We start from the raw sequence: 24996 nt of genomic DNA on the forward strand, positions 1-24996 counted from the left end.
AGGCACGGATTTACTTAGCCCTAAAAACGAAAGTGTGCCTGTCTGCTAACTACCAACAGATGGCGCTGTACTACGTTAGATCACAGTAGAAACAGAATAGTAGGCTAACTAAGGCCGATCGGCGAGTTAATTACCTACTCCTGCGTTGACGCCTAGGGTTGTCACTTTTATTTTTAACTAGCTGTGCCCGCGACTTCGTTCGCGTGGAATAGCTCTCAGCGCGCTTTATATAGCCACGGACACTCAGGCGCGAGGCGTGTAGTACGTACTCTGTACGTTAAAAATGTTCGCCGTGATTCTTTAAATTGACAACTTTTTTATTTATGAACCGATTGACAGAAAATAAACACTAAATGTTAAATGAAGCTTACTACAATATATTAGTGAAAACCGTATCTAAATCGAATAAGCCGTTTCTGATATTAGCGTGCACAAACACACAGACAAACAGACAAAAAAATAATAATTACAATTTCGGGTTCGGCACCGGTGTAATAACAACCCCTGCTACTTTTTTTTTATATATTTCCATTGTACAGACACCACTTTTCTACAATTTTATTATATGTATAGATTAATAATATTATTTGCGTATTATCTATGACAGCACTAGGTTTTTAATTTCGTAATAATAATAATGAAATGTTTTACCAATTCATAAATGGGGTGTAAATAAAAGACGTTTTAAAAAGAAAAGACAAATTTTATATTGAAGAATGATAAGTCCGGTTTGTTGGAGTCGTTATTGAGACACCCGAAGACACCACAATAAATTTTGGCTTTTTTTGAAGTCATAATTGTTATTAACAAAACAAAAAAGAGCGAGCGTGCAACGTAATACGCAATTGCGCGCGATTAGCATGGTGGCGCGGCCCGTACTGCCGGCCGCTTGAGCCACTTGAGACTATGCGAATGTGTGCGTGAAACTTCCGTGCGTACACGGCGCCCGCTGCTCACGCATACATTCAAACCGGCGGCGGCCACTTTGTATGAAGTTAAACTACTGTTCTGTTTGTACTGTGGTTAGATTGCCGTTTTATCGCGCTGCGTATGTAGGTATAATGATCAGAAGATAGATATTAATGTTATGACAATAAAACAGCTTTGAGATTTTGATAGAATTTTTGAAGTAGATACTAATTTTGGTATCTACAGGAGCATCTAGCAGGTAACAGTGAAGTTTCACTCAAAAGCGTGAAATCAGTAAACGTCTTTTGCAAAAATTAAGATTTGAATAATATCTATACTAATAAATAAAATTGGAGTGTCTGTCTGTAATTTCGAAATAACTACCTCATATTAAGCTCATATGGTTATTTGAACGATACCAACACCGAATCACACGTTTTTAAAATGTTTGTCTGTCTGTCTGTTTGAAAAGGCTAATCTTGGGAACGGCTGAACCGATTTTGACGGGATTTTCATAGACAAGTAGAGAATTTATCAGGGAGTAACATAGGCTACTTTTTTAACCGACTTTCAAAAAGGGAGTTGTGTTTTTCTACCTATGTACACCGAAATCTCCGAGATTTCTTAACCGATTTGCGTCATTTCTTTTTTAATCGATAGAGGAACTTTGCGACATTGTTTCATAAAAAATTTGGAGTCCCCTGCAGCATCAGGATTGAGGAGTTCCTCAATCCTGATGCTGCAGGGGATCTGACCAATCCACGCGGGCGAAGCTGCGGGCATCAGCTTTTAGTAATAAAATTAATATAATCTATTAAGAAGGGATTGATATTTTACATTTTTCTTTGTTATAATCGTTATATCTGAAGCAATACGGTCTTCAATAGTTCCTGAAAAATCGAAAATCGGGCTGATGGGCTCTTAATAATAATAAATAATAATAGCACAGGTTGTGCTTATTAATAAAAAGAAATAATAACAATTAAATAGCTAGTTATAAGTTATTTAATATTAGTATTATAACATCATTTCACAATCCAAAATCTTGTTAATAATAAATAGATCTTTTCATGTAAAAACCGGCCAAGTGAGAGTCAGACTCGCGCAGTGAGGGTTCCGTACTCGGGTAACCTCAATATCATTTTTGAAAACCTATCCATAAATACCCCACACGTATGGGTTTGATGAAAAAAAAAATTTTGAGTTTTAGTTCTAAGTATAGGGAACCTCCAAAATTTACTGTTTTTTTTTCTATTTTTGTGTGAAAATCTTAATACGGTTTACAGAATACATCTAATTACCGAGTTTCAACAGTATAGCTGTTATAGTTTCGGAAAAAAGTGGCTGTGACATACGGACGGACAGACAGACATGACGAATCTATAAGGATTTAGTTTTTGTTATTTTGGCTACGGAACCCTAATAAAAAACGGAGCCTTAATAATGTCACTCTACTGTCTGTCTGTCCGCGTGTCACAGGTCTCTAGTTCATAGAGAAATGAGTGACAGGCCTGAAATTTTGGTATTTGTCGTAGAACGTTGACCCAAAACCAAATATTGAATTAGAAATACAATTAAATTAGTTTTTAGGAGGGCTCCCATACATGAAAAAGGAGCCAGTTTTTTTTTCTTACCCTAGCATGTGGGGTATCATTCATGGGGAAATGAATTTATATTTTGAGGAGTTACCTAAATCATATTTTAAGAGTTATCTAGAATTCATATTTGGAAGATTTTAACTATGTTTTTGCATAGTTCACACACAACATAAGTCACATATTATCCAGTCTTCTAATGGGGGGCGCCCATTAGAAGGTCATGCATCATTTCTTGGCGAGCTGATCGTTCTGAGGCTGAGCGTAGTACTGCCACAGCTCGATCGCCTTGTTCGCCACTACCTCTTCACATTGCTCTGGAATCTGGAAAATCACACTAATATTATAAAGGCGAAAATTTGTATGTATATGTGTGTGTGTGTGTGTTTGTTACTCCTTCACGCAAAAACTACTTGACGGATTTGGCTGTTTGGAATGGAGATAGATAATATCCTGGATTAGCACATAGGCTACTTTTTATCCCGGAAAATCAAAGAGTTCTCACGGGATTTCGAAAAGCCTAAATCCACGCGGGCGAAGTCGCGGGCATCGGCTAGTACAAAATAATTGAATCAATCAATCAATCTTCTTCTTCTTTCTTCCTGGGTTTGATTTTGGAGTGTGTGAAGTCTGCCAATCTGCATTTGGCCAGTGTGATAGACTATGGCCAAAACCCTTCTCAGACCCGTACTCTGTAGTGAGCCGGCGATGGGTTGATCATGATCATGATAAGCTAAATATTTAGCTGACTGACTGACTGATCAACGCACAGCCCAAACTAGTGGATGGATAAGGCTGAAATTCGGCATGTTATTATGACGTAGACATTCACCAAGAAACCCTTGTAGATTCAGTTTCAAGTTTACGTAATTAATTATCACTACTATATCATCTTTCAAATCTAACGAATCAGACAAGCAAAAGGTATACAATAGTACCTATTTTGAATAAACGATTTTTGATTTTGATTTAAAAAGGATTTATGAAAATTCAACCCCTAAGCAGATAAAATAGGGGTTCAAAATTTATGTAGTCCATGCGGTCGAAGTCGCGGGAATAAACCAGTTCTATTATAAAAGCTCATAGGTACCTCAGAAACGCACTTGAGCACTTCTTCCTCCGTCTTGGCCTTCAATATGTTCCTCCTTAGAGTCACCACCAGCATCACAGCCACGAAAGACAGGATTTTTGGAGCGCCGCTGCATATCTTATCCCATATCCTGTAAAATGTTTTTTTTTTTTTTTTTCTCTCGTCTGGCTTTACACTGATTAGCCAATGTCAAGTGTGTAGTTATTTACAAGTTAGGAAAACTATATGTATAAGTATGGACTTCGTCTGTGCTGGCGCCCGCCGACATACACGCGGCGCCCCTTTAGAGCGCTTCTCAGTCAGTTCCTCGGTCAGTTCCACCACCAATAAACACCAGCGGGACACAAAAACCGGCCACTTCTAACAAAAAAACACTCCAAAAAGTCACAACACGCGCGCCAACAAACGCCACCACAGACAAAGTCCCTGTAAAATGTTATATTTTCAATGTGTTCTAAAGTTTTTTAGGATTAGAAAAAAATCTGGTCAAGTGCGCGTCGGATTCGCACACGAAGGGTTCGGTACCATCGTACAAGGTACACGAAAAGCGCCGGCCACACAGGCCTCGTATGCGTGGACGTAGCGCGTACCATTGCGTCGTAATGTATGGAACTGTATGAGACATGGCATACCGCTTGCGTGGCGTGAAAGTTCGCGTAGACGTAATGAATAGAATAGAATAGAATAGAATAGATTTTTATTCAAATAAACTTTTACAAGTGCTTTTGAATTGTCAAATAATTTACCACTGGTTTGGAATGCGTGCAGTTATATCTACGGATTCATGCACGTTGCCACGCAAGTGTCACGTGTACGTGCTTGGGGTGAATCGGCTTTAACACTTTTATGAGTACCATGGTGTGTGGAAATCTCTGCAAGGGACCTATGACCTGGTCGTCTATTGGTTTATGATTATAATGACAGGTAACCCTGTGTGTAGATTTGTTAACTTACTTGGTTAGAGAAGTGTCATCTATAACACCAGCAAAGCAGCAGTTGAACCATTTAGTCAGTGGGAGCACTTCCAGAGCTTTGATTTCCACTAGGTGGCTGAAATAGAAAAACATCACATTTTATTATAGACTAGCGCTTGGCAATCAGACCTGCTGGCAAGTGATAATGCAGTCTAAGATGATGGATGCCTAATGAGTCACACTTTACTCTGGGTGTGACTTGTTGGGATTACTTTTTATAGATTCCCAACAAGTCACACTGTTACACCACGATTGGGTGTAACATCGTTGGGACTAGTCTAACCAAAAATTAATGCAATCTCACTTATAAAGCTCCTGGTCCTCTTTCTCCAGCATAGTATGGAAGGCCTCCTTCAGTTTGTGCAAGTCTTTCTGCATGTTCCGCACTATCTCAGTAAGGGACTTGCACAGCCAGTACACATCCACCTCGTTGTCATACAGCTGCAGAAGTGTGTTGGCTATTGGGATGAAAGTGTCTGATGACTGTAAAAATGAAATCGGTCAAGTGTGAGTCGGATTCGCACACGAAGGGTTCCGTACCATTGTTTTTATTATTAAATAGTAAATACTAGGTGATATCCGCAAGGTTTTCAATCCCGCAGGAATTCCTTGATTTTTCAGGATAAAAAGTAGCCTATGTATTAATCCAGGGTATAATCTATCTCTATTCAAAATTTCAGCCAAATCCCTCCCGTAGTTTTTGAGTGAAAGAGTAAAACACATACACACAAAATTTCGGTTTTTATAACATTAGTGTGATGTGATTCATGGTGGCTATTTTGAAATTTTTAAATCTCTGAATTAAACTTTGAAATTTCAAAAATCTTTTCTTAGTGGATGGCTACATCATAAGCTTGCCAATGCCATGCCAAATTTTAGTTTGATTTGTCCAGTAGTTTAAGCTGTGTGTTGGTAGATCAGTCAGTAAATCAGTCAGTTTTTTCTTTTATATCCTGTATTTTTTCTGTATTTAGCAAGATTTTATAATGATTTAACTCACACAATAATTAGTTTCAGGAAACTTGGGTGGTTTCCGTTCCTCTAGTTCTAACAACCACATGGCCATCAGGATCTCGCTCCTCGGAGCCTTCATGTCCACCATCTCCAGTGACTCCACGGCATACAGCAGGTCATTGTACTGGTCGGTGCGCTGCTCCGACACAAACTGGTGCGAGTCTGGGTATACTGGGAGGATGTCTGCAAAATTAATACTACAGAGTAAAGTCGCCATAACAGACTATAGTTAATGTTGCTAATTCTGTACAACATAATTTCTAAACTATACTGAAACAGTTCTAAATCTAATGCTATCCTTTTCCACACCAAGCATTATGAAAGGGATATCAATTTTATACATTTATACTAGCTGATGCCTGTGACTTCATTCCTGTGGATATAGGTTTTCAAAAATCCTGTGGGAACTCATTAATTTTCCAGGATAAAAAGTAGCCTGGGTATAAATTTATCTCTATTCCAAATCCCTCCAGTAGTTTTTGCGTGATAGAGTAACAAACATCCATACATACCTTTTTATATTAAGTAGGATTTCATACTAATTTAGTTTACAATAGTATACAAGAGTTGGTATGGAAAGAGCTATGCTTGCAGTTTCTCTACAGTCTATATGATCAAATCAGAAATGAGAAGAGTAACCGACATAGCTTAACAGGTTGCAAAGGTGAAGTGGCAGCAGGCAGAGCACTTAGTTCGAAAAACCGATAGATGTTGGGGTCCCAAGTTGCTAGAATGGCGACCTCAACAAGGTGGACAGACGACATAAGCGAGTCGGAAGGAGCCGCTGGATACAGGCGGCGCAAAACCGTGGCGTGTGGAAGTATCTACAAGACTCAAGAGACCTACTTATGTCCAGCACTGGCCGTCTATCGATTGATAATGTACAACAGAATTAGCCACAATGCCGGCATATTCCAAAAAAAAAAAACACTAACCGAGGAGCACTTTCCATACCAAGTTTCTGTACGCAGCGGGCACGGTGAATCGTAAACAGAACTGTTTCAGCTTAACCCTGTCCCATGGCTTCTCTTTCATTAGGATTTCCAAAGATTTCTTCTCTTCCACACCGCGGCATCCCACTTTTTCGTAGTAGGACGATCGGAAGTTTCTTTCGTCAGTCATTGTGGGCATATTGAGAGGAAATCAATAGAAACTCTTCAGAAAATAAGTATCTTTCAGGAACCCGTAAGGGCCCCTATATAGTTGTCTGTTGTAATCGCCTTTATATTTTGACGAAATTGCGAAAACTCATCGAAAACTGCACAAGCTGCACAAAGCCGAAAATATCAATTTGTCAACAAAAATTATCACAGACCACAGACGAAGAAATACAGAATTTTTAATTTTTCACTACTCTGGGTTCTAGTGTATATTTATTTTGTAGATATAGGTGTATAATTACCACAACCATTGTATAACTGTTTTCTTACATTTATTCCTGCTCTGGTAGCTAATTTATGCAATTTTCATTTATAATTAGTTAATGCCCGTAACTCAATACGCGTGGATTTCGTTTTTTTTCAATCTTGAGGAAACTGATTTCCGAGAGTACCAAACATTCCAAAGGTGTCCTTCACCGGAATGCATACCTACTCTTTACGTATACCTAGAGACATATTTTATAATACTAGCGATACTAAAAAACACACCAAAAAGTGAAAAAAATGCATATTATAATTGATTTAAAGAACTATATAATTACTCCCTGGTTAGTTTTCCATCGAACCGCAAGGCATAGCCAAGGTCTACAAAATGTTTATACCTTCTACAGTGCATCCAAGTATACACTCCTACATACTTAGTCGAAATCTCACGGACTCGTATGAAGCGATTTGCCTCCTCGTTTATAATGCTCACTGATGGAATATTGGTATTTGGTACCTACCTTCAAAAGAATAATGAAATAAGCGTCTATTGGGCAGGCATGCTCCACCCTTTAGACTGCACCATCTTCTGTTTGGTGTGATTGCAACATATCTATGGATTGCAGTCAAGCGAAAGCCCATTTAGATCTTTTAGTTAGGTAATGATCGAAGTAGGTAGCTATAAAAAAAAAATCGGTAGAGGGCTAGAGGGTCGGTAATTTCCATGTAATTTCAGTTTCCATATTTGAATATTGATTAAACAAAAAAACAAAATAAACATCTCAAAGAGCATCGTAACTATAGCGACGTCAACATTTATTTGTTTGTCAAATAAATTATTTTAAGCATGTTTTAAGTCCTACGAATAATTGATAAAATAGGAAAAATGGAAGAAACTGGTGTCCCGGAGAGTCGCGCTGCATATATAGAGCGTAAACGAGCTGAACTCAAACGATTCTTTGGTGGCAATTTCCCTCAGAACGTGATAGATAAGGCGATAGAAAATGAGCTTAAACCACTCATTGATGGAGAAGTGGACAAAGGTAGACCTTATATAGCTGCATCTGCACCTGGACCTGTCAAATCTGAGTATGAAGTAATGACAGGGCAACCATTCACGAAAGTAGGCGATCACAATGAGCCTTTGACCACTGAGAAAATCAAGGAGATGCTTAAAGATAACCCTATCCTTGAAGAAAAAGCTAAACAAATACAGATTTTTATAAATTCAGACACTAATAACAAAGATATTGTGGTACCATTAAATCAAATAAAGATTTTAGACTACGCCGATATGAAAGCAGAACTAGATTCAGCAGAAGGTGATGTTGAAAAAATAAAAAGGATCAAATATAGAAATATGCAAGTTTTGATGAATGCTGCCGTTGATTATAAAGATAAAAGTAATTTAGGAGATATAAAACTAACTGAACAAGAAGAGGAAAATGATGAAGAAAGTGACGATGAAGAATTTGAAAAAATAGATAAGGCTGTAACGAAATACACTAATAAATCTTACGAAACAAGATTTCGAGAGACTAAAGAAATGCTGCGACAGCTAGCGGATAGTTATGAAGAACCCGACAGTACACAAAATAATAAAAACAAACCCAGCAAGTTGAAATTGGAAGAACATCCTATATTAAAGGAAGCATCATCATGCCTGATTAAAGGTAGAAGACAAAATACTGCTTTTGAAGAAATTAAAGAAAGTTATGCAATTAATGAAGTTCTGAATATATCTTTAAAAGCTAATCCAGTGGCATTAGAGATCAGTAGAGACGCTAAAGAAGAAATAGATAGTAATAAAGAAGACAAATACTTTGCAGATGAAGAAGTTTGCTCAAAAAGTTTTGAAGGAAAGCTCAAGGACACAGAAAAGGCTTTACAAGAAATAGATCTTATTTTAACTGCAAATAATGATGAAACTAAAATTAATCCTAATGATAGTAATATATCTGATGTGTTTGAATCGGCCGATGAGGATGAGTCATTGGATAGCAAAATTGAAGATATGAAATTAATTCAACAAAATAACAAACTAAAATTTGATGAAAAAATCGAAACGACATTACATAATACTTTGCAAACAATATTTGAATCAAAAAACAGTGATAATACAGAAAATAATGAGCTTGAGTTTAAAGAAATGAAAGCCCTCGCACGCAATATTGTAGAAGGCGCTGAAAGCTTAAAAACATTTATTAAAGAGGATATAACAAACAAATTAAACAGCATGAACGAATTACTGAATGATGTTAATGCAGCTTTAGAAAATTCTAGAAAATCTAATATTGCTTATCAAAAAATGAAGGAAGAAGGTGAAGCTTATCAAAAAACAATGGCAGAAGGGGGTGTCAAGAAACGTGTAAAAGAAATTGAAGCTTGTCAAATAGAAGAACTACATAGTGATATTCACCGGAACGTAAAACCTAATGACAATGAAAAAGAAAGTGTTTCTCTTCTAGATATAGATGGTATACATAACGCTATCTCTAATCTCAATGAAGAAATAAAATGTCACGAAAATAGGATTAATAAAAGTAAAGCAAACTATGAAATGAGAAACAAAGAGTGTCAAGATTTTATAAAAGAAGTTGATGTCATTTTACGAAAATCTCAAGAAGTCCTTCATCCTAAAGCGACAAATGTGAATAACGATAAATTAAAAGGCGAGTCAAATAAAAGTGGCAATAATCAAGAAAGTGATTCTGAAAAAGCTTGTGACACTAATTATACAAAATCAGTGAAAGAAGGTAAAGGTAAGGATCAAACAAACAAGAAATTAGCTGACTTTAACCAACAAGAACTAGATAGGAGCAAGAGAATAGATAATCTGTTATACGATATTAAAGATAAAATGAAGGACAATAAAGAGGTGTTACGCCTAGCAAATAATTTATTACGGCGTGAAGAAAATAAGAAGAATCCACTAACAACTTCTACGATACAGGAGATACCTTTTATTGAAAACGATGAAAAAGCCAAGGGCGATTATGTTGACAATAACCAATTGTTAGAAGAAAATAAAGATGAATTTGAAATGTCTTGCATGCCACCACTGGAGGATAAAGGTAAATTGATTCAATTATAAAAATAACATAAGTCATAATATGACTTAACTATATATTAATACTATATTATAGTATTGTAGGTTTTAACATGTTTTTTACCAGTCTGAATGTAAGTATTTGATTGCTACGAGTTTATCGAGGCATTTACTATCTGAATTCAGAACTTGTTCGCTAAAAACAGGTTCTGAAATCATATGAAGAGATTTTAAGCCTGAAAAGTAACTCATTTGAGTAGCTCTTCAGGCTTAGAATAATTACAAAGTCTTCATGATATTACAAAAACGTTTTTTCGTCACCATTTTTGTCACTTAGATTTTTCAAAAGTTTAAATATTACTTAAAGATGTTACAGCTCAAATATTTATCAGTTATAGGCCGCAATAGTTCTAGTCGCCAGGCTTTGTCCTGCCCTCAATTTTTGGCCAAGTTATCTTCTTTCGTGACATTTTACATTCTAGCAGAACAGATCACGTAACCGCCTTATTTCAATTGAAGTGACATGCTTAATATTTTTATTTAACGATTCAGCTAAAGAAGATGAAGAAGAAAAAAGAAAAGCAGAAGCTGAGAAGAAGAAGCAAAGGGAGTTCCAGATTAAAATAGAGAAGGAATTGGAAGTAATGAACCGAGGTCCGCGAATGACGAAGGAGTTTATAAAGAACCATTGCAAGCAGCACAAGTTGTACTCCACGCCATATTTGAACGATATTTTGTATTTGCATTTTAAAGTACGTTACTTAAACTTTATTTCACTAGGTATGAGGGCTTGACTGCAATCACACCTAATAGTGGGTGATGATACAGCCTAAAATGGAGTGTACCAACCTAGAAGATGCCTATTCACTTTTCTATAGAAGGTACCTTTTTATAGCTAGCGGGGAAAACGGTAGCCAGAAGGGCATTCCATATTCTAGCAGTTCGACTAAGAATATTGTAATCATAATCATCTGAGATCACAGTTGAGCACTAACTTGCCATCAATCAAAATGGAACTACGAAAAATTCCAATATCTTTCAGGGATTTTCGAAAATCGAGAACTTAGAAGAATACACTGGTCTCAAATGCATATTCCTGGAAAACAATGGAATACAAAGAATCGAAGGGCTTGATACTCTATCCGAACTTAAATGCCTATACCTCCATTATAACGTGATTAGGAAGATTGAGAACTTGCAAGGCTGCCCTAAGTTGGATACTTTGAATTTGGATCACAACTTTGTGACAAAGATTGAGAATTTGGATGTCGTACCAGATTTGCATACGTTGAGTATGGCTCATAATATGATGTCAAGCGTTGGTAAGGATACGATTTCCTTTTTACAAACATATTCCAGGTATTTGCCAGGATCTAAATGGATTGGACCAGCTAATAGGTTCTGTTTTGGAGTTCAATCTGCCATTTTCTAAATATTCCCTCCTTGATCTGCGAATGATTGATGATCTTGGCAGTGGTACCTAATGGAATGGTAGACGTACGAGCGTTATAATCTGATACTTACAATAATTTTTAACGCGCATTCAATATTATTGCACTAAAAATAGCATTTAAGCATAAAGAATTCCCCATGAGAAAGGAGGACCAGTAAACTTTATGGATTTAATACGATTTTACTGGTTACTTAGTTGATCTTTTATTTTACAGATGACTTGGAACAGCTCAGATACTGCAGGAATCTGTCAGTTGTGGACCTGTCCTACAATCGACTTGAAGATCCTCTAATAGTCGATGTGTTAGCGGATATGGCCATTCTTAAAGGTATCTAACCCAATCTTAGGTATTTTTTGTCTATTGGTAAATAGCAGATTTTCTTAAAAACTTTGCGTCCACTGCTCGACATATGCCTTCCCGAGAGTGCGCAACCACACACGGTCCTCCGCCTCCCATATCCACACACTTCCCAGTTCCCGTTACCTTCTTAAAGTCGTCAGCTCAGCGGGTTGACGGTCGTTCCACACTGCAATTGCTGGTACGGGGCTTACACTCCAGAACATGTCTGCCCCAGCTGCCATCGGTCATAATCAGTCCAATAAATTCGTATTGCTTCGCTAAGTTTTTCTTTGTGGATTGTTGTGTGGATGTGAATTTTCCAGCATATTATGTTGAAAAAATTGGCGTGGAAAAATTGCTACAATACTCGTATTCAGTGATAATGTATTTTTCCTTTCCGTAGTTCTCGTATTAACTGGCAACCCGGTGGTACGCAATATCCCGGCGTACCGCAAAACGCTGACGCTGCGTCTCAAGGAGTTGCTGAACCTCGACAACCGGCCCGTGTTCCCAAGAGACCGCGCCTGCGCAGAAGCGTGGCAAAGAGGAGGCGTGCAGGAGGAAATTGCTGAGAGACGCCGGTACTGTACCCCGATACTCTACCCACCTAGGAGAAGACCATTTTGTTGGCCGTATCTTACTACCTGACTATCCACGTAAAGAAATAAGCATAGGGCTCTCTCTATTACCCCCATAATAATGACAAAGACAAAATGTCAGTAGGCATTACCATATTTTTGAGTGGCCAACAAATAACAAACATGTTTTTAAAAAAATTCGATATTCAATTCGAAAATGTTTTCAAAAAACAGTTTCGTTTGTCATTGGTTCGTAACTTGATAATTGACTTGGATCATCAAACACAAATAGAAGGTTTATAGCCATTAGAAATAACTCTTCATCTCATTTTCAACAGTTGGATAGAGAGAGATCAAGAGAAGGTGATGCAGAGCGTCCGCTACCTCATCAAGATGAGAGATGAGAACCGCGCTAAGAGGGAAGCTCGTGAGCAAGAGGAGAGGGAGAAATTGGGCCTTCCTCCCGTCGTCATGAAGGTCATATATCATTATTTCAATATGGGAAGTCCTGCCTGAAGAAGGTCCTGCGGTGGTGAAGCGGTGTGGGAGGGGTGTGATGACGTGACGCGAGAGCTCAGTGATTCGTCAAATTGTGACAGCTGTCATCCTCCTACACCGCTCCACTACCACAGGAATCTACTCAGTTATGCGCTATACTATACCTATAATGGGTATATTGATAGGTACACAAACACGCACTTTTTCACAATTTTCATTTACATTTTGATGACACAGGAAGAAGATGAAGATAAAGAGACTAAAGTAACTGGAAGCAAAGAGGGTAGTTCAACAGAATTGGTCAAAACTAAAGAAGGTGTAGTAGAAGACATGCTGTCAGGATCCGAAGCCGATGACTCCACCAGCGACAGCTCCAGTGGGAGTGACTCTGATGGGAAAGACGAAGGTGAATTTAGTAACAGAAGAATATGGCTATGCATATACAGGGCGTAATTGGAACTTTAGCAAAAACGAAGATGGGTGATAGTACTGATGATTACTGATATCATAAAAAACGCAAATTTTAAAAAAATTCTGTATTTTGTAAGGGTTCGCAATGTGTTGCAAATAAAACTGACGCTAGAAGCCAACGAGCGTTGCGTAGATAGATGCCACGGGGTCAATGCTAAGTCGCGCGGCGTAGGCGAGGCAATGACCCCGAGTTTGCACGATGTATATTGCGGGTTTGAAAAATACTAAATCACTAAAACTACGAGTATAAGGCAAATGGTTATTGCCTATTGGTATTGGAGTGTGTTCAGGTAGTATAATAATAGCGCTAAGTGTTTGCTAGCGTGCTAATTGCAACCTGTATTTAGGAATTCGACTAATTTAAGAACCTCTTCTTTTTTTGCTCTTTTCCTCTTTCAAACCTTTTGGTAGAGCCTCGATGAACTAAGCTAAAAAAATTGATGATAGATAGGAGGCATTACTTTGCTTATTGTGTGGTTATAAGGTTTAGCGATCTAATAGCAAAAATATAAAAGTTGAAGTCTTATGAATGAAATCTTTGCTTACATTTAGGATAAAAGACAACTAATTAAGCCAAAATTAGCAATAGTGATTTTGAAATTTCATAAACATGCTATAGACGGAGAAACAATAAAAGTAGAATGGTCACAAGTGGACAGAGGCAAGCGATTGATTCAAGAGCTGAAAGAGGAACAGCCGATTGAAGACCAGTGGGCTGGATTTATGGCAGGATCGACTGTTTCTGGAGACAAGTAAGTAATTAAATCTGGTTCTAATTCTGTAAAAGATAACGAAAAAACTAAATCGAAAATCTAAACGTAAAAAGAGTGCCCTGAAAGAAGAAAGAGGAGGTTTATTTATACAAAGACGTACAGTTTTGAAACTTTATTAGGTGTTGAATAGCAATCGAGCAAAAAATAGCAATATTACTCATCTTTTAGAACTAGGTACCTACTAATTTCTAAAAAGATGATTAAAGTTTAGATGAACTTCAAATCGATAGTATTCGACGATCTAGATTGTGATTCTCTTAGCGATATTTTTTTGTTTCCAGAAATTTTATGTCAGATTTAAATGCAATCAACGATTTACTGTTTAAACAAGAAACGCATGCAGATAAAAAGAAAATGTCTACAATTTTAGAAGGTGGGCGTCATAATATAATTTATGTAATAATTTGAAAGTTCAGTTAAAAATTTATTATAAGACTATTTAATCTTGCAGAGCGCAAAAATAAACCTTCAAATGATGATGCTAAACTATCAGAAAGCAATACCGAATCTCTGACATCACAAGAAGCTAAAAGAAAACCAATTATTGAAATACTCGAGGAATATACCAATAAATCTCTACTAAATGATCGTGATGTCGAAGAAAATGAAGACAATAAAACAAATAAAGGCATTATTGAGGACGGGAACCTTATTATAGATTTAAACAAAAAACTTGCTTTTGAAAAGGAAACCAATGACATACTTAAAGATACAAATATAGAACAGTCAAATGTTAGTGACCGACGTAGTAGAAAACTAAAAGTTGTACCTATTAAAGAGGCCAATGGACCTAAAGATAACAATGAAACGGAGAGAAATAATAAAAAAGAAAAAAAGAATGGTAAAGGTTCTACTGAAACTGACGGTAAACAAGGTAATCAAGTACAAGCAAAACCGAGCACTAGTTCACAATCAACTGGACAATCTCATCAAAGTTGTAAGTAAATAGTCCTTATGTTAGATTCATGAAAACGATTGTTCAATTTTTTTACCTACCCCCTGTCCACTTGGTGAACGGCGAACACACGACATTGAATGAGTCGCAGGCAGCCACTGGATTCAGGCGGCGCAAGAACGTAGCGTGTGAAAGTACCCAAGAAGTGATCTATGTAATCGTACACTGCTGGGCATAAATAACCGATAACCGATTCGGTTGATGGTGATGCTGAAACCATTTGTGAATAATAAGTACACTTTATTTGCACAACCGCAAGAAGGATTACATTAAAGAATAAAATACACAGACAGAGGGAAGATACAAAAGGCGGCCTTATCGCTTGTGAATGTCTAGTAGTGTACACTTGGCAAGCTAATTAATTGAATGATTGAATAGATTTTTATTCAAATTAACTTTTTATTAAGTACTTTTGAATCGTCAAATGCATACCACTGCTTCGGAATGCCTTTGCTCCGGGAAAAACTAGCAAGAAACTCGGCGGTTGCTCTTTTTAAAGATTCGATTTACAATATTATGCCATGAATTTATTGATACTAGCTGACGCCCGCGATTTCGTTCGCGTGGATATAGGTTTTTTAAAAATCCCGTAGGACCTCTTAAATTTTCCGGTATAAAATGTAGCCTATGCATTAATCTAGGGTATAATCTATCTCCATTTTAAATTCCAGCCAAATCCATTTAGTAGTTTTTGAGTGAAGGAGTGACAAACATACAGACGTACACACAAACTTTCACCTTTATAATATTAGTGTGATAGTGTGACTATGCATTAAGTTTATTAACAACAGCAACACAAGGCGATGGCGACGGGGAGTTCATAAACTACAGGAACCGCAAGAAGTCCAGCGCGATCTATGATGAAGAGGATCCAGAGCTGCAGCCCAGCGCTGAGGACCTGGAGATCTTCGCTGAGCTGGAGAGGAATGAGTTGGAAAAGGAAGCCAGGGTCGCGAGAGGAGAACCTGCTATTGATCCGATGGTATTGTCCTTTTAGAGTTCCGTAGCAAAACAAGGAATTCTTATAGTTTCGTCCAGTTCGTCTATCTGTCCGTCTAACTATCTGTGTGTCCCACTCACAACCATTTTAAAAATAAACTAGAAGGGCTATAAAATTATTTAATACGTACTTATAGTTATAAAAATTTGTTGTAGCTACATCCTTACACAGGGGAGTACCGCAAAAATTTTGATTTAGCCCCTCGATTGTTACTTATCTCGATAAATATTTCTAATCTAATAACTACCTGTATAGAAATAATGACCGCACTTGCAACTATCATGGCTACGGAATCCTGCCTGTGTGTTCTGAGTTCTGACATGCACTTATACCTACCTACAGTTTTTGTATATTTTGATAGAAACTGTACGACCGCAAGACGATGGAAGCATACCACAAGGCTCAGGAACCGGAGCAGGCGCATGCACTTACGCAGAAACAATATGTGACCACTTACAAGACTGATAACGCCTTCGACCGAGCAGCGCTGAGCCAGCTCATTGCGTGCGACAACCCTGGTAAGTACTTGTTGTAAAAACTACACGACCGCAAGACGATGGAAGCAATCATCACTTACCACCAGGTGGAATTGCAGTCAAGGGCTAACTTTTATCCGAATTATTAATATAAAACATAACATCAAGGCTCAGGAGCTGGAGCAGGCTCATGCGCTCACGGAGAAACACAATGTGACCACTTACGAGACTGACAACGCCTTCGATCGAGCAGCACTCAAGTCAGCTCACTGCGTGGGACAACCCTGGTAAGTTCTGGTATTCTTCTGGCTAGTAGAGATGGAACATTTCACAGCACAGCAGGAGGTAGCATGTGACAAATCACGCTAAAAGCCTTTCATGTTTAACACTTGCTAAAGAAAGAGATGGCCAGATGTTTTTGCCCAAAAAGTTGGACCGGATTGGATGCGGAGAATTCGGGATAGGGAGCTTTGGAGAGATTTGGGGGAGGCCCACGCCATTGAGGCGACTAATACGTGAGTGAATATAATTATAAAAGGGACTTAAATATTTAAACTGATATTAAATGTTAATCCTTACTGATATTATGAATTGATATTGTTTTGAGTTGCTACCTATAATGAATTTACGACCAAAAATGACGTAAAATAAATTATTATGATACGAGATAGTCAATGTATTTAGAAAACCTATTGGATAATAAAGGCTTTTTTAACCCCCGACCCAAAAAGAGGGGTGTTATAAGTTTGACGTGTGTATCTGTGTATCTGTGTGTCTGTGTATCTGTGTATCTGTGTATCTGTGTATCTGTATATCTGTCTGTGGCATCGTAGCGCCTAAACGAATGAACCGATTTTAATTTAGTTTTTTTTGTTTGAAAGGTGGCTTGATCGAGAGTGTTCTTAGCTATAATCTAAAAAAAATGGTTCAGCCGTTTAAGAGTTATCAGCTCTTTTCTAGTTTTCTTGTAGAAAAGAAGGTTAGATAACCGTTAGGTTCATAATATTGTCAATTGACAAATGTCAAGCTGTCAAGATGGACGTTGCCTAAATACATAATTATTTATTTGAAAATGATGTTTTGGAAAACTCAGATACTTTGGATCGTCGGGGGTGTTATAAATTTTTAATTTACACTTGTTATTTTATTATTTTTTATTTATTACCTTGATCCGGCACTGGATGGGTTTATCAACGTTTCAGATGAAAATAAAGTGAAACTGACTCACGTGCCGGGAGCAGTGTTGTTACAGTACGTCGATCAGCAGACGCCAACTGAAGTGGAGTACGCGATAGGAGAGGAGAAGATACAGTCAGCCCGTAAGTATGCAAAAACTGGTAAATCATCTTTTTTTTTTTTTTTTTGTGTTCCTTCCTTTTTTCCTCCAACATGGCGGTCGGAGACTGTTGTAGGTCGGTACTATGATGGCGTTTTTTTCTTCTGCCATTTTTGTTTTGCTGTGGTTTTTATTTTTACTTGCTGCACCTATGTGCAGTTCGTTGGGGATTTTTAAACTATAACTAGTTACATCTTAATTATTATTAATTATTGTCTAGGATTCTGATACTCTGATATTTGTTTTTTTTTGTTATGTTTTTTTTTTGTTTTTTTTTTATATTCGTTTCTTTTTTATCTGTTTTTTTTTAATGTTTGTTATTCTTTTTTTTTTTTTTAAATCATCATTACCAACCGACAAACGTCCAACAGCCGGGCATATGTCTCTTGTAGAGACTTTCACATGCTTCACATCACTTTCACGGGCTTGTACCATCTCCAGCGGTTCCCTGCGACTCGTTTGATGTCATCTGCTGATGGTGAAAAAGTCTGAAAAGATGAATTGTCGCAGGTGATAATTCTGTAACAATAGTAAAAATCTAATTACAAAACCTACTTAAAAGTCAAAATACTTACTTAATAAAGATAATTTCCTTATTAGCATCTTCACCAGATACGGAATCTATAGACATCTCAAGCGATACTGACACAAGTAGCTCTGAAACTGAGTTGCAATCTACGAAGCAATCAACAAAACAAACTAAAACCAGACCGCCTACAGCCAAATCCAAACATGATGGAGAAGATAAATCGAAAGATGCTGTTAAATGTAATAATGATAAAGAAACTTCAGAAAGAAAACATGGAAGTGAAAAGCAATACAAACACAAAAGTTACGAAGGAGTGTCAGGAAGCAAAAGTGGACATTATGAAAAGGAACATAAATCTAATGATATTCGATCAAATGTTAAGGAAGGTAAGTTACCTCAGATCCTAAGCAATAAGGGATATACCTACAATCATCATCATTATAATATTTTATCATGTACCTACTTAATACTTTAAAGCCATAAAAAATTCCCACAAATGTCACTGTCGCTACAATTTAGAAAAGTTTCCTAAAGCTTTTGCCCCAAAACTCAAAGAACAGTGTTATTTCTTGGTACGTGATAATCCTGCAGCGTCCGTGTTTTCAGTCTTAAAAGTATCACTGCTTTCAATAAAGCATTATTGTCGCTATGCGCAAGCCTATTTTGTAATAAAAAATCGGTTGTCTGTAAAGTCGGTTTACTGACGATAGTTGAACGTGACAACAAAGGCCGATTGTGCTTCTTTGTCGCTCGTTCCGCGCTCTCGCTTGCACTTCAAGCCTTACATGGAACGCCTCAGAGCGAGGTAACGCCGCATGAGTCATGTTTTTTCGTGCGTGCAGCCGGCTCTATCGAATTATAAGACGTTGTCACGTCAAAAACTCCTAAAACCACCTGCGTGAAATAAAAGCGCGTCAACTGATTATTGATAAAGAAAATCTGTTAAATATTTCAGTAAACGAAGAACCACCTGCACAATACTATGGCTCTAACAATAATATGTGTAGTTCATCATCTAACGCGCGAATGAGTCACGTGGATCGTTCTGATGCAAAAAGATGTATTATTGATACTATCAACTCATACGGCGATGAAAGATTCCCTTCTCAAGGTGGGTAAAATTATATTAAAAATAGTAATGACCGCGATTTTGTTTGAATTTACTAAAAATCGCGTGTGAACTCGTTGAATTTTTCAAGATTTGTGAGCTGTGGGTGCCATATTTTGTCAAGATCGGTTTGGCAGTTGGGCAGAAAAACATACAGTCTCAACAGTGAGGAATACGACGTAGATAAGTGAGAAAGGTTGTAAACTAACCTATAAAAACCCAGTTTCGAACTAATAACGACTTATTATTTGGAGTGCTACAAGGCAAGACCAAAATTATTCGTTTTATATACAGGTGTCAATTATTCGAATATGGATGAAAACGCACGCATAGAAGATTCCGTGGCTACAGAAATATTGAATAAAACGCTCAAGTACGAAGAACAAGAGCTGTACAGACAGATGGATGTGGTGACGTCACATGCGAGTCGAGTGGATAACCAGACGAACGCTATTATTGAACAGATTTCTGACGAACTTGAACATGAATGCACTGTAAGTGTTAAATTAGATTTTTAGGGCTTCGTAGTAAGTTATTAATTATAATTGCAGAATTTTAAATCGCTTCGACGCACATCTTTGCATCTAGGGTGGTAACTAGCAGCGGCCGAAGTCTCATAACAGATCAGACTTGAGTCAATCTAGAAATGACATGACTAATATCCAAATTGACCTAACTAGTCAGGAATCAAACGTTGAAGCTATCAGATGCCAAAACGCATAGGTACAGCTCGTCATTAGTCATAGGCCTTAAACAGATCTGTAGTCTGTACCTAATAATATCTAAAATACTAGTGAGTAATTAATATGTTTAGATGCAATATTTAAACAATTTAATATTTGCCGTTTAGTTGCCAGAAGTATCTCGAATACTAGAAGCACACGTAGGAGACGTCGAACAAAGATGGAGGATGGAACTGTATGAAAATTACATTCCTTCACCAGACGACTCAATAGCAGATGATGATGAAGCTACCTTAGTAGAAAGTCATGAAGGTTCAGTGTCAGAAGACACTTTTACAGAAGACGATGGTAAAGAAAGACCGGTTGGCGCAGAAGCTAATGATTCTGGGATTTGTAACGAATATAATGATAACGACAAAGTTATTGATAAGATTAATCATGATAAAACAACAAAAGAATCGGATGACAAAGATAAAGTTACAGAAAAACCCAATAATAGAAATAAAGTAACCGAAAATCAAACGTGTAGTAACGATAAGTCAAATAACGTAGATAAAGGAATGAAAGACAAACGTGAAGAATCTGGTGACAAAGATAATGTTGAAACAGATAAATTCAATGACGAAAATAAAGGTACCGAAGTTCTAACAGACACTAAAGTTAAATCAAATGACATGAATAAAGGAACGGACGATAGACGTAATGAAGATGACAGACGTAAAATAAGCAAAGAATCTGATGAAAAAATTAAAGAAACCGATCCAAGTGTTAAGACTATTGATGTTCGCGCAAATATTTCAGCTGACGATGAAATCTTTGAAGATTGTGTCGATGATATAGATGAAATTAATACTGGAGATGAAGAGGATTTCCAACGTGTCGATGAGAATTACACTTTGGAAATGAAATTAGCACTAGGAATTAATATGGACACATAGATTTGCAATGATGCAACTTTAAATGCAAACAGAAGAATGCATTGAGTTGCAATTTTACTAGTAGGGTTTTGCCTAGTAATTAAAGTAGGTATTTGTTATATTTTAACGGAGGATGCAGAGATTTGGCAACTTTTTTTAATTTAGGACTGAAAGGTGCACCATTGCGTAGAGGTATGGTAATTTTTTCATATAATATGCATAATATATTTGTAATTTTCATTGTTTAAGGATGCGTAGGCTTCTGCAAAAGTGATTAATAGTTATTTTCGTCAAACAGTTGTTTTTGTTTTAATTTCTTTACAATTTGTTATTGTTTTCCTGTACTTTATTTTAAGTCTTACTAATAAGGGCCTGCGCAGACGACGGACTATTGTCCGCGAAGGACAAAAGTCCCTCATCTTTTACTACGATGTTTTGCCGTACTATGTCCATCGTGAGGAAGTTCTTAGTGATACATTGTTGTCCTCTGCGGACAATAATTGTCTGCGCAGGCTTTAAAAGCTCATAACGTCATCTTCTTCTTTGTCGTTACACTCTTGGCAGAGCGGTCGTGGTCATCATGAAGTGACGTTTAACATAACGTCATACATTTGATGAATAAGCAACATGCAGTTGTGTAGTTTTTTTAGTTTAAGGTAATAAGTTATGACAGTAAAGGTCAGTGTTTATTTTGTTCTTGAAGTTGTGCAGTTGGGAAAATAAAAAGTCCAAAAATATTTTGTTGTTTTTCAGCTTTTCATTCATTCATTCGTCATCAACCCAGCGCCGTCCCACTACTGAGGACGAGTCTCTCCTCAGAATAGATGAGTTTAGGCCATAGTCTACTAGCCCAAGTGAGGATTGGTAGTTTTGAGAACATTGTAGAGAACTATCCGGCATGCAGGTATCCTGAAGCCATTTTTTCCAGCAAGTGAAGCGAGTTAAAGCTATATAGTGATATTATTTTGTTTAAAACGCACATTAGCCCAGTCATTTGGTTGTTTTAGATGGAAAGTTTTCCGGGAGTTTTGAAAATTGGTGGTTTTATAGATTTCTATGTGCTTTTTCCGAATTTTTATTTTGCCACCTCGTATCTTCGCCGGTCGCGCCGCCATCTTGAAAAAATGGCGCCAACAGTTTTTTTATGATAACTTCTTTTTCATTTTTAAAACTCCCGAAAAACTGTCCTGGTAAGCTCCTTTTTGAGCACCAAATGACTGGACTACATAGGTCCGGATAGTTATAGTCCATACGTGACAAGTCGTGATGGCAATGGGGGTACGAGGCGGGGGGAGCCCCATACACTCGCACGTCACCCGCGCTATCCCACACCGATTGTCATCTCGACCTGTCGTGTACTCATGCACCAGGATCGATACCCGGACCTCCCGAATATGAGGACGACGTCTTAACTTCGAGGATAATAAATAAAAGATATAAATTATATAACAATATATTATATTTATAATTGAAAATACATTATTGCACCTATTTTAAAATATAATAACAAAGATTACTTTTTCTATAAAAATAGTTTTTTTTAATGAAAATGTCTAACAACATTAACTAATATTTACAATTTCATACTTCAAAATGTAGCAAGTATAAAAATATAACATACTTAAACCGTTCTTTAAGAATGGAAGATTTTTTTCTATGAGCAATAAGACAACAGCGACTTATTGTCAGCTTTTCCTGACCAATTCCAATCATGATCTGATAAGGGCCTGCGCAAAGGAAGAACTATTGAAGGACAGTAGTCCTTCATCTTTTCCTACCATGTTTCGCTATACTGCCGTCCATTTACCAAAAAGCCGTTAAGTTCAAAAAATATTTTTTGAGTTATCTCCAAAAATCTTAAGAACTTTTGAAAACTAATGTTTCTGAAAGAATGCTAGCGCACGATAGGGTTCAAGTTTTTATAATTTAGTCCTACGCCATTAGTATTCTTTTTTCTTTTTAGAAACATTGGTTTTTGAGAATTTTCACTTTTGTGGCTTCTACTTAAATTTGCACTAAGCTTTTTAGGTAAAGGCCGCAGCGGTTGGACTATAAGTCCATCGTATGCGATATGTAATGCAGTTGATCCATTTTGTCCTCCGCAGACAATAGTTCCAATAGTAAATAAATAATATGTAAATGTATGTATTCTTTCAAAAATCAATTTGATATAGTAAAAAGGTACTTCTTAAACATAGATGAATAGATATGACAATTTTTTTGTAGTAGGGACAAAGAAATCAACTACTACTACTAGAAAGACAAAAAAAAGTGTAATTTTTATCAAAATGCTCTTTGTACAGAATAGGACGGCTTGAATTTTAGTCACATCAATTTATATTTGGGAGCACAATTATACCCCGATAGCAATAATAGCCTTCGAGCTCATTTGACATTGCTTGGTTCTACATTGCTGCTTTACTGAGTGATATTAAAAACATTTTTGAAAGGAAACCTTCAATGGATTAAAAATAACTGTCATTCTGTACACTACAACGTCTCTAGCATACTTATATATGTTCATATCTGTGTACTTTTTTCACTTTTACCAATTAAAAAATATTTAGCGACTTTTGTGATTTGGTAAAAAAAAAATTACCCATGAAATGTCAAGGTGTTACAGATTACTTGTACCTCAGAATTAGGACTTGCTTCTAAAAGTCAGTTCCTTGATGTTCATATTTGAGAATATGAAAATGCAATAAAGTTTGATTTTATGAAAAAAAAAAATCGTCATTTCATTTGTTTTTCTATTCTGGTTGGTCTGGTTTCTATTTTCTATTGGTTTTCTATTCTGATTTCCAGAACTTTTTCTACATCTGGCAACATCTAGCGACTTTTCGAAGGCCTCATAGCAACAAACGGTTTTAAAGAGTTGGCAACACTGGTGCACACCCAGAAGTAAAATGGTACTATAAACTAAATCCTAAATATAAGTGAATGATTTTTGGCATTCAGTATAGGCGATTTTGGAGAAACTTAACCTTAAAAGAGTATTTAGAAGTTATATTATAATAACTAAAATCCGAAAAACTACTAGGCAAATGCAATGACACTTAAAAGTACTTTTTTTTTCCTCTCTCGTCTGGCTTTACAAAGATTAGCCAATGTCAAGTTTGTAGTTATTTGTAACAAGATAGTTAAAATATACAAGTATGGACCCTGTCTGTGCCGGCGCTCGCCGACATACGCACGGCACCCCCTTAGAGCGCTTTCCAGTCAGTTTTAACATAAAAACACTCCAAAGAGGCAGAGCACGCCCGCCAGCTAACACCAACACAGACGAAGTCCTTAAAATACTTTAATAATAATAAAAAGTGTAAAGCCTTTGCTATACTGTAGAAATGCTTAAAGAAATATAACATTTTTTAAAACAATTCAGTTGATTTTAAACATACTATCACTTGAGTCATTTTATAGTAACAAATAATAAAATAACGTTATAGTTATGCGTAAAACTCTTCTATACGCGTACTTACTCTTTTAAATCTGATTTCTTTGTTCTGGGTAAAAAAAATTATTTGTCAATATTTGCTTTATAAAACGAAAACATTGCTGTTATATCTATCTATCTTTCCAATAAATTGACTGTAAGTTTAATGTGACCATTAAGTGTTCAAATAACTTTAATATGAACAATTAAGTGTTCAAATATCTTTAATTTGACCAATAAGTTTTCAAATATCTTTAATTTGACCAATAAGTGTTTAAATAGCTTTAATTTGACCAATAAAAATGGACAAATATCTTAAATGTGACCAATAAAAGTGACAATTTGTTTCAGTAATGAGACTGACCAGTTTTACTAAAAATTCAAAATCTTAATAAATAACACGAGCGAAGCGCGAACGTAACTTTTTTGGTTATATACATTTTTCAATGTG

At 36.7% G+C, this 24996-nt stretch overlaps 2 protein-coding genes and 1 long non-coding RNA gene across 4 annotated transcripts; 1 reads left to right on the forward strand and 2 right to left on the reverse strand.

The window, feature by feature from the left end:
* Nucleotides 1–1896: 1896 nt before the first annotated feature.
* Nucleotides 1897–6912, reverse strand: LOC123877710 (TBC1 domain family member 7). Of its 2 annotated transcripts, XM_045924562.1 has the most exons (6): nucleotides 6518–6910; nucleotides 5569–5765; nucleotides 4873–5051; nucleotides 4549–4644; nucleotides 3595–3724; nucleotides 1897–2828 (listed from the first exon to the last, which is right to left on the reverse strand). In XM_045924562.1, exons 1-6 carry the CDS (start codon nucleotides 6711–6713, stop codon nucleotides 2733–2735), a joined length of 894 nt encoding a protein of 297 aa, XP_045780518.1. In that variant the 5' UTR covers nucleotides 6714–6910; the 3' UTR covers nucleotides 1897–2732. The 2 variants fall into 2 exon arrangements, with proteins under 2 accessions (XP_045780518.1, XP_045780519.1); XM_045924563.1 differs by lacking the exon at nucleotides 4549–4644 and having other exon boundaries at nucleotides 6518–6912.
* Nucleotides 6913–7745: 833 nt separating this feature from the next.
* LOC123877703 lies at nucleotides 7746–21347 on the forward strand. Its single transcript, XM_045924548.1, has 17 exons — nucleotides 7746–10020; nucleotides 10548–10747; nucleotides 11038–11317; nucleotides 11663–11776; nucleotides 12192–12369; nucleotides 12705–12843; nucleotides 13102–13270; nucleotides 13955–14087; nucleotides 14390–14481; nucleotides 14560–15045; nucleotides 15855–16045; nucleotides 16425–16581; nucleotides 17742–17858; nucleotides 18476–18790; nucleotides 19360–19515; nucleotides 19807–20006; nucleotides 20363–21347. Exons 1-17 carry the CDS (start codon nucleotides 7833–7835, stop codon nucleotides 21131–21133), a joined length of 5886 nt encoding a protein of 1961 aa, XP_045780504.1. The 5' UTR covers nucleotides 7746–7832; the 3' UTR covers nucleotides 21134–21347.
* Nucleotides 21285–24296, reverse strand: LOC123877714. Its single transcript, XR_006798657.1, has 2 exons — nucleotides 23163–24296; nucleotides 21285–21555 (listed from the first exon to the last, which is right to left on the reverse strand). It is a non-coding gene; the product is annotated as an uncharacterized LOC123877714 (long non-coding RNA).
* Between the last annotated feature and the right edge of the window lie 700 nt (nucleotides 24297–24996).

Source organism: Maniola jurtina, chromosome 24, assembly GCF_905333055.1.
Source record: "Maniola jurtina chromosome 24, ilManJurt1.1, whole genome shotgun sequence".
NCBI classification, from domain to species: domain Eukaryota; kingdom Metazoa; phylum Arthropoda; class Insecta; order Lepidoptera; family Nymphalidae; genus Maniola; species Maniola jurtina.

Coding starts and splice junctions, on each gene's coding strand:
- LOC123877710 (XM_045924562.1), bottom strand. CDS start 6,713: ATGCCCACAATGACTGACGAAAGAAACTTCCGATCGTCCTACTACGAA. Junction 3,725..4,548: donor GATGACACTTCTCTAACCAA/GTAAGTTAACAA, acceptor AACATTTTACAG/GATATGGGATAAGATATGCA. Junction 2,829..3,594: donor TGCTCAAGTGCGTTTCTGAG/GTACCTATGAGC, acceptor GTGATTTTCCAG/ATTCCAGAGCAATGTGAAGA.
- LOC123877703 (XM_045924548.1), top strand. CDS start 7,833: ATGGAAGAAACTGGTGTCCCGGAGAGTCGCGCTGCATATATAGAGCGT. Junction 16,046..16,424: donor AACCTGCTATTGATCCGATG/GTATTGTCCTTT, acceptor ATATTTTGATAG/AAACTGTACGACCGCAAGAC. Junction 17,859..18,475: donor GGAGAAGATACAGTCAGCCC/GTAAGTATGCAA, acceptor TTTCCTTATTAG/CATCTTCACCAGATACGGAA.